At 33.9% G+C, this 19,787-nt stretch overlaps 1 protein-coding gene across 6 annotated transcripts in view; it reads right to left on the bottom strand.

Moving 5' to 3' along the window:
- XRCC4 (X-ray repair cross complementing 4) overlaps positions 1-19,787 on the bottom strand; it is a 293,362-nt gene that overhangs the window by 143,072 nt on the left and 130,503 nt on the right. For all 6 annotated transcript variants that reach the window (XR_007154765.1, XM_047870967.1, XM_047870938.1 and 3 more), the window contains exon 7: positions 14,144-14,288. Coding sequence is in view for 5 of the 6 variants with exons in the window: in XM_047870967.1 (XP_047726923.1) it covers positions 14,144-14,288 (145 nt within the window). In the remaining variant the exon portion in view is untranslated. The remainder of the gene's footprint in view (positions 1-14,143; positions 14,289-19,787) is intronic.

The following is a 19,787-nucleotide window of genomic DNA, read 5'->3' as shown; positions in this document are numbered from 1 at the left end:
AAAAGGGCATAAAGCCATGGTTAATACTGAATATATATATTTTTAATATTATTATTTTGTCCTTTGTGTACAGTTACAAAAATCCACTCAGGGAAACTTTATCTTAAAATATAACTGCTGATTTTATTGGAAAGCCTATAATAATACCTATGATCAATCTTTACATAATTATTTTGAGCTGCAAACACAATTAATAAATCATGTTTGAAGTGCACTGACCATAATCAGTATATTCTGGAACAAGTCCAGAGGGTCATTAATCAAAACATGCGGCAAGGAAAGTGAGAGCCGCAGCCTGAACAGTTAGGTAAACACAGAGTGAAGCTAATAAAAACCTATCTTGCTTTAAAACCACCACTGTGTTTACTTTTGCAACTAAGATAAACATTATGATAAAATTAAAACTTGTATAAAAAAAAATGAGGTTTGCTCACAATGACCAAAGTAAATATATAGCAATCGCACATTCAGTTTATGTCTCTAATTTGACACTAAGGAACTTTTAAAGTTCATTTACCAAAATTCTTCAAGAACTAGAAATTTGAATCTGATGAATTATATTCACAAGAAAAATCAAACACACACACATACACACACACACAAACTTCAAATACACTGAGGTTTATACTAGAAAAAACAGCAATAAGTTCTTAGGAATTGTTAAGAGTTAAGATACAAACATGAAAGCAGATCCTTTCTGAAAAAGTAACATGGCCAACTACCATATTTTAATTGGCAGATGGAAATGATCAAACAGTAACAAAAAATAAGTAAATAACTTGAGTAAGTGGAAAATTAAATCTTAAATGATTAATAATATAAGATAGAATACAAATGCATATATATGCATCTGAAATTAATCAAAGTGTTCTTAAAACATGGAACATGGTCTTCCAATTGTATTATTTTCCTCCAACATTATCTTCTTGATTGCCAAATGAAGGAGGAAAATTTGCTAGGCTAACACATAGACAGTTATGGGTAATCCTCAATTCCATAAGAGTTACGAGAAAAGCAAACACTCCAGGTTTGAAAAGTGCATAAACACAGTTTCCTTGCCAGGAATAGATTTCCAAGATTTAGCTGAAAACCCAGGGATAATAGTGCTTTAAAAATAATGGTGCATCATATTCCTAGAGTATCCAACCTAGATAGTATTTTCATAAACATGATCTCATGTGACCTTGATATTCATATTGAAAGGCAAGCAGGAGGTCTTATTAACCCAATCTTTGCTCTCACGGAGCTTAGTTTTATTTCTACTATGTTATTGTAGAAATTTTGAACAAGCAGTTAAATCTCACTGAAACTCATCCTAATTTAACTTTTCATAAATACGGTTATAAATAGAGCCCTAATTCAGAGTTGTCGTGAGAATTAAGTTGATGGAATTTAAGTGTTTAACTCATCACCTGGTATATAGTAATCAGATACATATTAGTTATTATTTTTGAGCAGGAAAATAAAGTAGCTTAAAGGAATTTTCTTTGGAATAAGATGATTCTAGATTCAAAATCAAATTTTTGGGGCAAGTTATCTAATCTGTCTAGGTCTGAGCTTCCTGATCTATGAAATGGGCATAGTTAAATGAGATAATGCATATGAAGAATTTAGTACAGGACCTAGGACATCATAAATATTCAATTAATATTAAATATCATTATTATGTATGGATTGATCTAATAACTTATGCAAATACAAATGTCATTAACAAAAATTAAAGGGCAAATGATTGGCTGGGAAAAACAAAGATTAATATATTTAGATATAAGAAGTTCTCATAAAACAATCGGAGACAAAGACCTCCACTGAAAATCAGCTTAGGTTACGAACACATAGTAGACAAAGGATAAAATGCGAATAATTGGTAAATACCAGAAAAACTCCAGACTTCTCTAACAGTTAAATACAAAAATTAAGCAATGAGGTAGTCATCATTGATTAAATAATTAAAATGATCTGGCAATGATCAGAATGAACTGGAGAACAAAAGGCAAACACTGCTTGTGAGGGTACAGACTGTTAAAGCCTTCTGGAGGAATTCTGGCAAAACATAACAAAAGGACTAACAAGTACATATGCCCTCTGACCTAGTAACTTCACTTTTGGGAATTCACTCTAAAAAAATAATCAGTCCTATGTGCAAATTTATGTACAAGTATATATGGAACTTTTTGTAATAACACAAATGTGGATAAGGCCTAAATGTACAGTATGGGAATTGGTTAAAGAAATTATGGTACATTTATGCAATGGAATACTAGAAATATAAAATGATGTGGAAGCAATGTATTTACTAAAGAGGAAAATGTTTATAGTTAAATTTAAAAATAGCAGGCTACATCATAAATGGTAGGAGCCTTGTTTTGCAAATAAAGTACAGAAGAGATCTGCAAATACAGAGCATCATGGTATTACTGAAAAATAAATGGATTCCTTTAGTCAGTAAGTGGATAAACTGTGGCACATCCAGACAATGTAATATTATTCAATGCTAGAAATAAATCAGCTATCGAGTCATGAAAACACATAGAGTCACCTTAAATGCATACTGTGAAGTGAAAGAAACCAATCTGAAAAGGCTACATACAGTCTGATTCCAACTATATTATATTCTAGAAAAGGCAAAACTATGAGGAAGGAAAGATGAACTGGTGAAGTACATAGGATTTTTAAGGTAGTGAAACTACTAAGTACTACAATAGTGTATACTTGTAATTTTATATATATATATATATATATATATATATATATATATATATATATGTCCAAATCTTATAGAATGTATAACAAACAGCAAGAAAGATCTCTAATGCAAACTACGGACTCTGAGTGAGAAAGGTGTGTCAGTGTAAGTTTATCAGTTTAACAAATGTATCGCTCTGTTGGGGGATGTTGATGGTGGAGGAGACTGTACATGTGTGGGGACCAGGGATACACAGGAACTCTTTGTACTTCCTGCTCAATTTTGCTGTGAACTTAAAAATACTCCTAAAAAAAAGTTTATTCATAAATAAATGGATCAACACTGGGCTCTTCCCCTCCTTACTATTAGGTTTTATTATTTTTTAATAACCCATGACACTGACAAGAAACATAGAAAGAAATGTATCAGAAGGCAAACAAGTAAGTTTCTTCAAAACTCCACCATAAGAATCTCACTTATAGTAAATATTTGATTTCAAACTCTATTTGACCGCAACTAGGTCACTATGCAGAACTGGGCTCTCTAGGACCCTGAAAAGCTTTGAAAGACATAACTTCACTTTAGTAAGTAGGGAAGACTGACGTATGCAATCATTACTCTAAACAAAAGTGTATGTATTGTGCAATTTCATCCAGGATGATGCTGTAAGATTCTAGAATTAAAAAGGAAAGAACTGAGCTTTCCTGGGTCCAGAAAGACCATGTGTTAGACGAACTATCTCAGTGGTGGCTGTGTTAGTACCTAAACGAGGTATGAAACGAGGTTAGTACTCAACGAGGTATGAAAATACTGTGCTAAAATATGCTGCTTCTTTTGCTGGTCCCTGTAGCTATGTAGACTTTAATAAGATTGTATAACCTTGGCCAATTAAACCATAAACTTAATCTGAAGAGGGTGTTTGCTGATCTACCACCTACCACTAATCTAAATTATTACAGCTACACAATTACTTAGTGGGACCACTACAGGTTGATTCAGAACACACAGTTAAAATTTTTCACTACAGTCCAAGGAGCAACATCTGTGAAAAGTTATAATTTAGTAATATTTTTAAGGTTGTTTGGAACATGTTAGAACCCTTTGTTTTCAGAAGATACTCATCACATAGAAGCCTAAAGCATATCTGACCCTTGCATGACATGTGTGAACCTATATATTTTTACTTGTCAGCATGCAGAAACAAAGACTATATAAAAGTATCTAAGGACTACACAAATATTTATTTGTATTTTTGGACCAAATTATTTTAATGCTTTTACCCTGCAGGTGAGATAATGTTGAACTGCTCCTTTTACGGATATAAAAATGTGTTCTAATCACTAGAAATCTCTTAGAAAATGATCCTGCTGCTCCCAGCAGGTCCATATGTTGGACAAGCAGTATGTTTCCAAGGTAGGAGGATTGTGGGGAGGGCAGAAGAAAGTCCCACATATGCACCAATTTTCCTGTGAAGTCCCCCACTATTTTTTTCTTGAGATACACTCAATGGCTAACATTCTATAATTATGGTTTAAGGTTCTTATATTTCTAAAATCATTGATTTGGGGGAATTTTGAGAGTTCATAACCCAAACTAGGGCCCTGCAAAATATTATTCCTTGGACTGTTAACTGTTGCTAAACCATTTTGGGGAGGGGAGAGGCAGATTGCATGAGGGTGCTATGCTTAAGTACATTTCAAAGGTGACTACAACATCAAATGAATTATTTACTATGGGTTTCTCAGAGCCTTTAAAAAATGTATCTCCAAGTTCTATGGGTTGGATCACATGGAAGTGTGGAAGCTGTGGCAGACAGCCGTTTAAAAACTTATTTGAATCTGGAACCTCTTATAGATTACCTGTTAAGATCTCCTTTAGATATTCTACAGAATGAAGTCTGTTAATGTTACTGTAAAGAATAAATTATGGACTCATCATCAACTAAATTCAATACACATCTTGAATTTCTTCCCACCAAATCTCAGAGATAGAGGCTTTTTGTTCTATCTGATCCATACATTTAGCTCTTGTGACCACAGGGACTAATATTTTTTTTCTAGTTAAGGACCGCTTAAAGAGTTCAAAGTTAATTTAGCAGTTGCTTCCGATAAGAACAATAAGAACTTTTTATTCCAGTTCTGGTATTGTTACCAGAAGGTCTGTATGGTGTATCCTTGTGTTTGATGCCCTGTCTAGATCTCCAGCATAATCCTCACTTGGTTGCATATGGCTCTGGTTCTTCCTGGTCACCTCTCCTTAGGGTTAGAGCCTTGATTCTTAGGCAAAGTTTTCATTTCTAGGTCCCTTGTTCAGATTCTAACTTCATTATCTTTTAAAACCAGTTTGCTTTCAAGAAAGAAAATCTACAGAGTTAAGAAAGAGATCACCTAGAAAAAGGTTAAGCAGAATTGGGGAAAAAAGAGGTTGAAACAGCTCAAGATGTGACAAGCATTAAAGTATGAATTAAATAATCTAATCTGACAATTTTGTTTGTTGATTGATTTAATTCACTTGTTGCTAATTTCAGTAAGACTGATACACTGACTCAATGTTGCCAAATAAGTAAATAATGAATGAAATACTTAATCAATTTGTTAAGGTCATCCCACAAGTCTACCTGGTCATCAGTGACTTCAAGGCATACCAACAGAATGCTATTAAAAGACTTTAATTACATTCACTCTTTTAGGATGTTGGAAGAATTAAGAGCTCCTAAATTTTAAAGAATTTTAAATGAAACATTCTTCCTTGTTTATTATGTTGTATTATAAAGCATGACCTCATTAAAAATTTAAGCTCAGTACCTAATAAAGCCTGAACATGGTGACATTTCATTTTAGATACATATCGTGCCCTTATATATTTATAGAGTAATTTCACAATATTTTTGTTTACACTATTTTACCTGATATTAATAAAGTATATAAATATGAAAGTAATTTTATAATTTCTGTGGTCTTTTACAGCTGGTTCATTTTAATACACAGGATTAAAAAGTCACACCAAGCAACTCTATAAATCACAATTTCAACTGATGTAAGATAGTAAATAGCAAGGAATGTACAGCATATGGTTATGTTGAATAATAACTCTTAAGTGTTGATGCTAGTTGACAGAACAGGATGAATGTACCCCAAGAATAATCATATTGTGTGGATTAGTCACACTAAAATTTTTTTAATGAATATTTATCAATATATAACACATTCAAGGATTTCAGAGTTTTACTAGAAGTAGAAACTCTTCAAAGATCTAAAAATATTCCTGAAAAAAAGTATTAATATTTACCATAAAAAGGCAAAATAGCAGTACAATCCTGCACCTCAGTCAGGACTGCTAACACATGCCAATTTAAGCTATTATCCCTGGGAGCACTCTACATAAGTTTCGGTATGTTTTCAATTTTCTAGTTTCCTGTGTTTCAAGAGAATGAAAGTTGTTATTGGGAATCCAAAATTGTACAACATTAAGCAGTTTGAAAGTAGCGTTAAAAAAGAAGAAAAAGAAATTAAGTACAATAGCTTTAGATAATTTTAAGTGATCATATCTAAGAAGATGTAATAAGGATGAAAATATCAGAGTTTTCTAGTCGATATGGTACTTTATAACTCTTACGAGCATGAGTTTAAAACCAGTATTGAAAAGTAGGGAAAACAGAAGAAAAGTCTCCTGTGATATGAGAAACAAAAATGCTAATATGTATACAAGGAAAGGATGAATTTTTATTAAGAAGCTCACAGCCAGCTTGGTGTGGCCTCTGAGCAGTCCTGTCTCATCACACTTCCTCCCTTCTGGCTCCCTCCACGCCATCGCTTATGCATTACACCTGGGTCATGCTCACAGGCTGTTACCTCTGGATTTTAAGCACTCTGCTCTCTACTCTACCATTGCATTCCTCTTTATCCTTCAGATTACAGCTCAAATGATTCCTCAAGCCACAAGCTCCCCTTGCCATGTTTCCCCTAAATCCTGAAATACTTCAAAAGTTTGCAATTATATATTGATTTAATGATATAATTAACGCTTGTCTTCTCTCATACAGACTAAGCTTTATGAGATCAGGGCCTCTCTCAGTAGTATGTCCCTAGTGCTCTGTAAAATGAAGGAAGGGTGAATGAATGAATGAATGAATGAATGAATGAATGAATGGGTGAGTGAGTGTATGAATGAGGCAAAACAACAGAATTCTTTTCTTCTCAACAAACAGTATCTACTGTGTATTTCTATTGTCAATGTAAAATCATGTAATAGTCATACAATGAATATAAACCACTCAGAGGCTACCACAGAGAATACAGAGGAGATAAAATTGGGAGGGACTTACAAAAACAACTGAAAGCCAGCATATTCTTAGCACTGAAAACAAGTAATGAAGTCAAACTTCCCAGGTAAATTTAATGCTATATAATGGTTAAAATGCTATGGTAATGTAAACTATGAACTCAAACTTTCTGTGCAATTTTTCTTCACTGAGAAGTATAAAAAATTATACAATACATTCATACTCAGTTTAACTTTTTTCTAATTAAACATGGCTAAGAATACAAAGAAAAACAATATGGTAGAATAACTTTGTTTACATATAAAATTCATTAACTATTCAGAATTTTGAAAACTTTTGATACTGGTCATCTAGGAGTTACCTCTATTGAATGTCCGTAGAACATACACTTAAGGAGATGTACAACCAAATATTTCATGTACTTTTACCATGTAGTACAGGTTTATAAGCAGGCAATACTTATGTTAACAGAGTGAAGTGCAAGAAAACACCATTGGTCAAACAACTGCATTACCTATAGTGACTGGTTGATGCAGAACCAACAGTTTAATTTAGTAACAATAACAGTAACAGTAATAGGATGATAATAATAATTAAACTGGTTTTATGGCTAAATTTAGCAATTGGAATTACTCATGCATGAAAAGACAGTCTCTCACTCTTTTATGAAAAATGGAGAATGTGTTATTCAATGATCCACAAAATAATTGTTTAAAATCACTCACTGTGTGACCTTGGATCCGTTACTTAAATTTTCTGTACCTTTGTGCAACAGAGTTTTTGCATTATGTGAGAGAATTTGGTTAATGATTCCATAGTACATAGCACCCACTTGACACGGTATTATTATTTTTTAGAGTAAACTCAAGGACTTAGAAAATTACATTTGTCTTGGGTTACAAAATATTTTGAAGATATTGGGAGTGACACATTTTTTTTTAGAACTTTCAAAACATACCACAATATTTAATTATAAAAGCTGTGACCATTACAAATGCCATTATAGCTTACTATTTTTTAATAGTTGGTATTTTCTTATATGGCTAAATAATTATTTTCACATAAGGATGGATTTTTACTTTGATACAGCGATAACATTAGATAATCTGTTAAGAAATTATCTTCATTATAGGTTTTACATTTATTGACAAATTAATATGCTAACTTTTCCTGTGTGAAAGTTATCTAGCTGTTCACTAATCATGCTGCTATTCACTCATTAAATGGTGTTTTAGAGCCCAGACACTGAGAAGTCACCTTTGCTTTGCCTGGTTCTTTATACCCGTCTGAAGAAAAACCTGCTGTGTTTCTATCTAGAAAGGAGCGAAGAGAGGGTCAGAATGAAGAAATTGAACAGACTTGAGTCATCTTTATGTGGTTTCACTATTTAGTATTATCTTATTCCTGAAATTTTATTAACATATATATATATATATATATATATATATGTTTTTTTTTTTTTTTTTTAATCAAAAGCAAATAGGGTGCCTGGGTGGCTCAGTCAGTTAAGTGTCTGACTTTGGCTCAGGTCATGATCTCATGGTTTGTGAGTTCAAGCCCCACATCAGGCTCTGTGCTTACAGCTCGGAGCCTGGAGCCTGCTTCGGATTGTGTCTCCCTCTCTCTGCCCCTACCTTTGCAGTCTCTCTCTCAAAAATAAATAAACATTTAAAATTTAAAAAAAAAAAGCAAATATATGAGGCTTGACTTCACTTTTCCATCTTTAGTATAACATAAACAGTATACTTTAATATTATCTTGTAGAAGATGGTAAACATTTCCATAGTACCTCTCACTCACATTTTCTGATAAAAACTGTATTGTGTATTTTACTATTTAGTATTTTTATTGGTACAAATAACTTTACTACAAAGTCTTATTTTGTAGACTTCTGTAGACTTATTATGTATTTAATATTCATAATGTGCCCATAAATTTTAAAAGTTTATTTACAAATTGATTTACTTCTCTCAGTTGAAAAATAATGCAATTGGTATCAAACACAGCTAAATTACAATTTCATAACTTTCTAAACACCTTTTTCTCTGACAACTTCACATGTACATTAGTTAATGCAGGTGTGGGTATTTACTACTGAGGGCTGAAAAGAAAGTGGCCCCTAATTCTAAACTTCTTGTGTCCTAAACCCTCTTTGAAAAATTCTGGGGCCTCTACTCCTTTCAAATATTCCCACTGGGCATGTTCCACATTTATTCCTTGACTTCCCTTGGTGTCTCCTGGTCTGCATTTCAAAAACAAAGTGGAGGAAGGGATGATCATAGGTACTCCGACTTAATTTAAAATTTTATTATGTCTACTGGAGTTTATGCAAGTCATTTCCTCTTTCTGGAATTTAGTTTTCTATTTGCAAAATGAAAGGATCAAACCAGATGATCTGTAAACTTTCCCACTATCTATAATTTTATTATGCTTTTAACTATGCACTACTTTCGAAACATAAATATGAGTTAGCAATAAATTATTTACACATTTATTAGGTATTAGTAATTAAAATTCATGAAAAAAGGGGGGGCACCTGGGTGACTCATGGTTCATGAGTTGAAGCCCCGTGTCGGGCTCTGTGCTGACAGCTCAGAGCCCAGAGCCTGCTTTGGATTCTGTCTCTCTCCCTCTTTCTGCCTCACCCTGCTTGAGCTCTGTCTCTCTATCTCTCAAAAATGAATACACATTAAAAAAATTTTTTAAATTCATGAAAAAAGTAAGGTTAAAAAATGCAGGATGTTGATGAATGAGAAAATTATTTTTTTTTAATTTTTTTTTTAACCTGTATTTATTTTTGAGACAGAGAGAGACAGAGCATGAACAGGGGAGGGGCAGAGAGAGAGGGAGACACAGAATTGGAAGCCATCAGTCCAGAGCCCGACGCAGGGCTTGAACTCATGGACTGCAAGATCGTGACCTGAGCTGAAGTCGGATGCTTCACCGACTGAGCCACCCAGGCACCCCAAGAAAATTATTTTTTAAATTGATGTATTTATAAGTATTTCACATTATAAAATTTTTACTGTATTTCTAAATACCATGGGTTACTCTGTACTCTTAAAAAAACTAAATACTAATGTATGCTAATCTGTGTATATACTAATCTATACTAATACTAATCCATAACACAAAATCATGATAACTTTTAAATTTATTTAAGCATTTATTGTGATATTGTCATTGGTATAGTGGCAAGGTATGAGAGAAGAGAGAGATATAAAATATATAAGAATTGTGATAAATTTTTTATATGTGACCTCTCATTTACATCTTACACAAACCCTACAAGGTAGATATTAATTTACCCTTCTTACAGATGAAAACAACTCAGACACAGACTTATATAATTATTTTTCCAGAGCAGCACAACCAATATTTTGTTGCAAAGCCCATGCTTGGTTCACTGCCTGAAGGGGCTTATAATCTACTGAGAAACAGGGATATACACAATTAATCTTGTGACTCCAAGGACAGAGTGAGGGGATAACACCAGCTTTAAGGTTCTAGATTGGAATCTTTAGAATTATACTCAAAATTTTTAAGTTATATCGTAAGTGGGAGTGGTTTTAGGGCATTTTATGTGAAATCTGATATCTACATTTGATCTGTGTTAGAGAGGTATGTTTAGAACTAATGGATGGGGTCTCTAATCCCATTTCACCAGCATGGCAATATTAGAAAGTCAGAATATGTTACTTGTGTATCATATTTAAGTTGTGTTCATGGTTAAAAAGTATAATAACCTAGCTCCTTATAAGTGAATAAGACAGCATTATGAAGTGGTAATTTTAACTTAGGTAGTAGTTTTATTTTTTCCAACGTTTATTTATTTTTGCGACAGAGAGAGACAGAGCATGAACGGGGGAGGGGCAGAGAGAGAGGGAGACACAGAATCGGAAACAGGCTCCAGGCTCTGAGCCATCAGCCCAGAGCCCGACGCGGGGCTCGAACTCACGGACCGCGAGATCGTGACCTGGCTGAAGTCGGACGCTTAACCGACTGCGCCACCCAGGCGCCCCTAGGTAGTAGTTTTAATTTAAAAACATAAAATAAGGGTTAATCATCACTATTTGAGAATGAGTTATTTTAAGTTTTCTTTACAGTTAATAGCTTGTTTTTTGTTTTGTTTTGTTTCATTGAAGCTTTCTATTGTTTTTGATTAAAAAAAAAGGGAAAGAACAAGCACTTGAAATTTTAAGAGCCATAAAATTTGTCTTCTGTATTCAAAATGGAAGAAAAACCCAAATGTATAAAAAAATAAAATTAAATAACAAAATATATACTTTTTCTCTCTGCTTTACTTGGGCAGAGCAAAAGGAATTGTAGAGCAGGGTATCAACCACTCAACACATGATTGATAAGTGTTACACTAAATTTTCTTCAATCTTTAAAATTCTTCCTGACATCTAACATATGTTTTCCATTTCTTCTTAGGACCAGTTGAGCCTTAAGGTCCAAAGTAATAAAATTAGCAGACAATTCAAAGAAGCTGATATGGTTTTATATCAACTTTTAAAGTAGTGAAAATATACAAAATAAGTACTAACATGATTATCAAAATATAGAAAAGGAAAACATGAATTGCATATAATTGGTAGAAGCAAACACAATGCCTTTATTAAAAATCCTAAATAACATATTTAGTCTTGATTCAGATCTAAACTTCTTTCATCTCTGTACCATGTGTACTGGAAACCTGTTCAAGCAATATCATGTAATCAGAAAATGTTAGTAACCTCAAAACCTTGTATATGCTTCACACGCAGAATGAAAAGAACTAAGGTGCAGCTCTCTAACATAAAACCAGTACATTTCATTCTTCCCCCAGACCCTGAAATCTTCATCAGACAAAAAACTGAACCAAAAGTTCCATGAAGACAGAGGCTGTCTGTTTTCTACTCTCCTGAATCCCCAACATCTAGTTTCTGTCTAGCACACAACTGATACTCATTGCTCATTTGCCTACAGCGTGACTGAATGAAGTACAGAGCTTGAATACTTCAAACTGCTTGTAATTTTATTTTTTCCTATAATGATCTATAGGAATAGTCTGGCTACTCTAATATTTGCAAATTGGAAATATTTTTGGTTCGTTATTTAAAAGAGATAATACATGGGTGGTTCAGTTGCTTAAGCGTCTGACTCTTTGATTTCAGCTTAGGCGGTGATCTCACAGTTGTGAAATCAAGTCCCACATTGGGCTCCACATTGACTGTGGAGCCTGCTTAAGATTCTCTCTCCCTCTCCTTCTGCCCCCTCCCCGGCCCATGCTCTCTCTCTCTCTCAAAATAATAATAATAATAATAATAATAATAATAATAATGATAAATAAAAGAGATAATACAATACCTTTGAATTCTATGAAGCCAGAGGTTTATGAGCTAATGAATAAATTCAGAAGCTGAGTACAAACCAGTAAGAGTTTAATGTACACTGGGTTTTTGTATGTATTGTCTGGAGACATAAGGGTATAAAGACCTAATGCATTTTCAATACCAGTATATCAGGCCAATGGTGGAGAGAATAAAAACCCAATGATAAATAGACAAACAAAACAATTTCACTCTTAACTGTACAATGCTTACTTTTATACCATAAACTCAAAAACTCCCTTCTGTCAGGCTGTCAGTTTCCTGAAGGCTTGGACTGTGTCTGTCTTGGCATCCCTCAATGTCTACAACAAAACTCTAAAACGTTTTGCTCTCAGGAACAAAAACTTTTATACTTTTAAAAGTGTAGGGGCGCCTGGGTGGCGCAGTCGGTTAAGCGTCCGACTTCAGCCAGGTCACGATCTCGCGGTCTGTGAGTTCGAGCCCCGTGTCAGGCTCTGGGCTGATGGCTCAGAGCCTGGAGCCTGTTTCCGATTCTGTGTCTCCCTCTCTCTCTGCCCCTCCCCCGTTCATGCTCTGTCTCTCTCTGTCCCAAAAATAAATAAACGTTGAAAAAAAAAATTAAAAAAAAAAAACTTTTTCACTTTTGAAAGCTCTTGAGAATCTCAAGAGCTTTTGTTTATATGTATTATATTTATCATACTCAAAATTAAAAACCTGGGACATTTTTAAATCTTTATTAATTCATTAAAAAAAATAAACCTAGTATATGTCAACATGAATATGATATTCTTTATTAAAGATCATTATATTTCAACAAAAAATCTTGTGAGGGCTATGTTTATACTTTGTAAATCTGTTTCATGGCTGGCCTGAATGAAAAGAGTTGGATTCTCATAAGCTTCCACATTTAATCAGATGTGACATGTTATTCTAAGTGAAATATATGAAGAGACTGGCTTCACACAGGTATGGAACTGAAGAAGAGATGAGCTTGGGGACTGTCCTAGGGGGTCATCATTCCACACTGTGAAACCACTGATCTGTAATATCATTTGTCATATGGCTATTGTTCATTAACTATTTGCTAAATTAATAAAAAGTTTAGGGAAAAAGAAATAAACTCTCAGGGCATATAGATAGAGATAGAGATAGAGATAGAGATAGAGATAGAGATAGAGATAGAGATAGATACACAAATGATTGGTACATTCATTTAGGATTCAACTGATAATTATTCTTTATAAATGCTATTTTGCTGAAATAAAATGTTAATTATCCCAACTCCTCAATTCACTACAACTAAATTGGGATGCATATCAAAAGAGGGTATCTGAATGAAAGAGTGAAAATCTGTAAAATTAAAGCATGTAATCAAAATTTTAATAGAGAGATAGAGATGACTAGGAAGAGACATTTCACTTGAAAAAATTCCAAGCATAACCAAATCAGGTAGCTAATTCAAATGCTATATGAGTCTGCTTAAAGCAGTAAATCAGATTGAAACACTACTGAACACAAGCTGGATTCTAATATTTTTAGTGTCTACATGCCATTTCTAATTAATCTATAAAAACCATAAGAAAAAACATTTTGATTATATTTTTAGTACTTCTGCTTTCAATATTAATAAGAATTAACCAAATACCAGAGAAAAGACATTGATTTGAACATTTTACAATTTCCAAAATCACAATTTTTGTTGTTTAAAAACAACCTTGAGTAAATTCAGAGTTTTAAGTAAATAAAATTCTTGAGATCAGGTATTAGATTTTTAAAATAATATCTCATCATGTGGCAATAAATAAATAAATAAATGAATAAATAAATAAAATTACTTACTTTTCCTTTTCTTGAGGCTGAGTCACCTGAGAAGCCATTTTAGGTTCTGTTCCAAGATTTTTTTGCATCCGCTGCCTCCTCTTTCTACTTGGTGCAATATCAGTGACATCAGGACTTGAAATGATGGAATCATCTCTAGAAGTAGCTAAAATAAAATGATATGAAAATGTGACCCAATGAAATTATGCATATAATTTGTAAGAACTTGCTACTTTAGCACTGATATGAAGTGGCACAATTAAAATATGGCACAACTCCTTTTTTTGTTTTAATTCATGAAGATTTGGTAAAGCGAACCAGCTAGATTGTAATACTTTAATATAAAACATAAAGTTTACTGTATACATGGAATAACTTGATCAAAACGGTCTCTGCCTATCTTGCACAACAACCTTCCCAAATACATGATAGGCAGTTTGATCTCTCAGTGCTAGAATTAGATAGAAGTGCCTTAGAGGCACCTCTAAAAGGCGTCTGGGGGGAAAACACTGCTATAGGAATAGGATAAATCAAATTGATAGTAAACAGTAATTATGAACAGGAATGGGGACTTTTGCTAGTGATCCAGAGATAATTTCATACTCTTCAGCCAACCGTGGGGAATAAGCACAAGAGAAATGTAAGAAAACTCAAACAAATGTCTCTACTGAAGCTAACCCATTAAACTACCCCTAAAAGTACTTATACACCTGAAACAGAAGAAAAGAAACATGTTTGATTTATATTCCTTATTCTCTATAAACAACTTAGTTCCAAAGAGCTTTAGGGACGTTCAGAATTCTTTCATCTAATATAGTATACTCCATTCTAATACATATTTATATAAAAGAGCCCCTTTGCCATTGGTAAATAATGAACAATATCAACATAATTTAGACTTTGGGTATCTTGCTGCTTCATAGGATTTTTTTCTAGCATGTTGACATTTTATAGTGATCAGAAGCAAGTTTTCACCCCAATTAAAGAGAAAGTCTTAACAACGTGTAAAGTCCTAAAAAAGTGCAAATGAGCGGCTAAAAATCCTGTACAGGTCAATTCCTTTAGTATACATAGGGGCTAGTTTAGTGGATTCAAGAACCCTACACTTTACAACAGTTAAGCTTTCTGTTCAAGAAAGAAGCTGTGAACATGTTTCTCCCTGTAGCTTGAATCAGATGTTCAATTTTGATGAAAAGTACTGGAATCAAATGCACTCAGTAACTGCCATCTCCTTGATTTGAGGGGAAATGTGATGCAAATGGTTAGTTGACTGTGATGTTAGGTGAAAATGTTGGCAGAGAGTTAGTGGAGTTAATATTTTCATTAGGTTTGTAACCAAAGAACTAACAACAACAATGTAAAGCTGCATAGATTTTGAGTGGTATGCCCAAAATTAATTTCCCCCATAAGCTCATTTTCAGTGCACAATTCTGCAGAATGAGTGGTTTATCAGGCACACATGTATCACATTCTAGAAAAAAAGTCTGTATTTTGAGTTCTCACTTGGTGTACTCCACGCTTCTCTGGGTGGCCTGAAATTACTTGAATGTTGTTGACCACTCTCTTGAAAGTGTTTTGTTTTTATTTGTGTTCTTGAAATGCCTACTATTTTTCAGAACGTATCAGTAGACACTTCGCTAGAACTTAATACTGTTACCTTCATCTTACTTATAAAGAAACCACAGCTTTAGAGAGCTTAAGTAACTTGACCTCACACAGCCTTTGAGTTGATATTTTATCACATAACAACTAAAACATATTCCTCCCTAATGGATAAAGTATTCCTTGATAAATATTAACTGAATAACAATCTGAAGCTGTGTAAGTTATTACGGCACAGAATTTCCACTAGGTTTCTTATACTTTATTTTCCTAATCCCTACAAATGAGTTAGAGAAGAGTAGACAACAAAGGGAGTTTCTCTGAACACAAGCTGAATAACTTCCTTAATTTATTAGGCTATGAGAGGACTATGGAAGATACCTGGTTTCCTGATTTCTTTCCCAGTTTGCTCTCACCTAGGAATTACTCAAGTCACATAAGCAATAAACAAAGTACAGACTTGTCTATAAACAAATCTAGTAAGAGTGTCAGAGTTATTTCAATTGTTGATAGACTTGAAAAATGAAAAAAAAATTGCATTTAATGACATGTTGGACATCCAGAAGGTAATAATATTAAATTTGTTTAAATTAAAATGTTAAGGTAAAATTAAAAAAAAAATTACCAAGAAGTTCGGATATTCAAATGAAAACTGCCAATAATGACTTAACACATTGGTACCAAAGAGGATGTTTTACATGCAATATGGTTACACTATGTTATAAGCTTTAGGATTTACTTTAAAATACAATGCGTATTAAATGTGGGTTGTTAGGGTTAGCTATAACCCTGGTGCTGCTAGCATCTACTGAAAGATGCACAGCTCAGGAGCAGATTGTTGGGATTCAAAACCCATACACTTGAGGGAGCTACTAGAGGCACTTTTGTTATTTGTATATAAATGAATAATAGTTTATTCATTAATATACTGAATGACAAAAATGTGTATCACTTGGTGAACACAAGGCACGAAAACAAGCAAGAGGAATATTGCATATAGGCTCTCATGAGTGAAATTAAATGTATTCCAGATACACAAATTGACTAAAATATTTTAGAGGTACTCTCCACTACTTTATGAAGAGAGTATAATCCACTGAGGTCTGTTTAATCTTGGAGATGATACTCTCTGCTAAATATTTAAGTGGTCCTGGGTCCACTTGTGAACTCTGGACAATTGTGGTCACCTGATACCAGAAAGAATCATCACTCTTGCCTCAGGAATCACTGTATTTGCCAAAAGTAATCTTCTTATATGAGAGTGTGACTGAGACCCCTAAAAAGACAGATAGCTGGAATTTCTTCAAGTTTATATAACCGGTTCATAAATTATTTTGTGCTTACTTGTTAGTAAATATTGAGAATTGCATGTGTGTTGGGGGGAACTTAATCTGATAATTTACTATTATCCTCATACTTCAATCTTCTTAATATCTTTCATTATTTACCACAAAGAACCTAAAAGTTGTGTATAACCAAGTATTTCTGGTCAGTTCACCGCACCATTTTTTTTTCCTTTTTCTTGAAAATTACAGGGTAGCCTATGTATAATGTGGTCATGAGGGAAAAGGGCTAGCATGTAAGTTAATTACTATTTAAACGGAATATATCTCTTTTGGTTTTGTTTTTTTACTATGGGAAACAGTTTTCTTTCAGTTTATTCTACACATGTAATAGAAAACTGTATTATAATAGATTTTCTTAATTCATATATTCCTTAAAAATAAGGTTTTGGTTGGGGCACCTGGGTGGCTCGGTCGGTTAAATGTCCGACTTTGGCTCAGGTCATGATTTCACGGTTGATGGCTTCAAGCCTCGTGTCAGGCTCTGTGCTGACTGCTCAGAGCCTGGAGCCTGCTTCAGATTCTGTCTCCATCTCTCTGCCTCTCCCCTGCTTGTGCTCTGTCTCTCTGTCTCTCTCACATATAAAAAAATAAATAAGAAATAAATAAATAAAAAATAGTAAAATAAAATAAAGTTCTGGTAATGTTTACATAGTCTTTAATGAAAGGGAAAAGGTTCCATTCTATTCTTTCCTCTCCATCAATGCCAGAAACCAGAAAGAAGAGGCACAAGTTCCACACCTGGTACCTAAGTGTTAATTTTTTTTTAATGTTTATTTATTTTTTAAAGAGAGAGAGAGAGAGACAGAGTGCAAGTGGGGGAGGGGCAGAGACAGAGAGAGACACAATCTGAAGCAGGCTCCAGGCTCTGAGCTGGCACAGAGCCTGATGCGGGGCTTGAACCCAGAGACTACAATATCATAATCTGAGCAGAAGTCAGATGCTTAACTGACTGAGCCACCGAAGGCGCCCCTGGTATACACACACACACACACACACACACACACACACACACACACACATACACACACACAAATGAAGCCAAATATGGGACTTCCAAGTCTGTATTATTCATAACCTTACATATTTTTAAGGGCAACAACTGAAGTTTTCACTTTCAAGTACTGCATCCCATTTTTAAGGAAAAAAATCAATTCTTACTAACTTTACCAGATTGTATACACTTATTTTACATATGAAAAATAACTTGAAGAGAGATGGTCAAAAATGGCAAATGTTCAAAGATAACGAGAAGAAATGTGGTCTGGTTGGAGTAGTGTCCATGAAAGATGCAGAAAATGACTAGATAAGTAAGGACAGCAAGGAAGGAGGGGAGGGAAAAAGGAGATCCTAAATAAATATGCTAAATAAATTTGCTACCTTTCAAATCTAGGCAGAGAAGTATGAATTTAATATTGAATGTTTTTTTTTCCCCTGAGATTTCACCTCCAGAATTCTCAGTTTCTACTATTATCATCAGCCTCTATCATGACAATTTGTCTTTCACCATTTCCAGGATTTTGTTTCAAAGAGAAAACAAAAGAAAAGAAAAAAAAAAAAACTATTGCCAGTGAACTTACTACAGCTGAAACACTGATGGGCAGAGCTGTGGGATGAATTTCAAGTTCCCATTAGGTTCACTGAATCCAGAAAATGGAGAATCTTTACACAAGCCTTGTTATTGTGAAAGGTGGCTCCAGAGAAAGCCACACTTCTTCTCATCTGACAGAAGAACTGCAGGAGTTTGGCAGGAGTAGTTCAGACATGAGAGGCAGTGTTGGCTTCCCTGGGTACTCTCCATGTCTCAATGTCCAGACGAAAGGACACTGTTGGCTAAACTGCCAGCCATCTGCATAAATCTCATAAATTTACCTGGTAAACTACCCGCTCAACTGTGTACTCTCTTCCAACACAGCCCAATTCTGCCACTTCGGTCACACTAGTAGCTCCAATCCACAGCAATCTCTCCTTTCTCTGTAAGTTTCACACACACTTCACTACACACACACTGTCATATACTGTTACTCTTTTTGTGGATACCTCTTGTTTCTCCAGTTAGATCATGAACAGCCAACGGCCATGCCGTACACTTTGCTATATCCCTAATGTATTACCCACTAGTGTTATAATGATCCTGAAATCATTGTTTCACAGTATGCTAATTTGGATGTAAATTTTAAGAAGTAAAAAAAAAAAAAATACTGTTATAATGAGAAATGTGAAGACTTGAACCCTGTATATTTTATTTTTAAATCAAAACTTACTCATTTACGGCCCTCTAGATGAGGTGTAGGGAAAAGTAGAATCAGAAGATCTGGGTCTGGGTCTCTAATTCTGCCATTTACTTTGACCATATTACAGAATTTAAATTCCTAAGATGAGAAGCATATTTTAAACATGATTTCTGACATGATTAAATGAGATAAAATGTTTCATAAATTTTTATAAATTTTTATTTAGTTTATAAATACCAGTATTTAAATATTTTAAACAAAATTTGTATGTCCTTATAAAAGATCAAGTTGAGATTAATTTAGATGACTCTGAGGAACTTTCAGGCTATCATCCATAGCTTAAGAGAGACATAAAAGAAAAAAAAACCAAAGTAAGATGAATTTATGGTTTTCCAAATTCAAAATTGCCCAATTGTCATAGAACTATTATCTGTTATAAATATACGGTAGCCAGTCTGCTGTGGCTGCTTTCACTATTTTATTCAT

This window comes from Prionailurus viverrinus, chromosome A1 (genome assembly GCF_022837055.1).
Source record: "Prionailurus viverrinus isolate Anna chromosome A1, UM_Priviv_1.0, whole genome shotgun sequence".
NCBI classification, from domain to species: Eukaryota; Metazoa; Chordata; class Mammalia; order Carnivora; family Felidae; genus Prionailurus; species Prionailurus viverrinus.
This window is presented reverse-complemented; position numbering and strand designations above follow the sequence as displayed.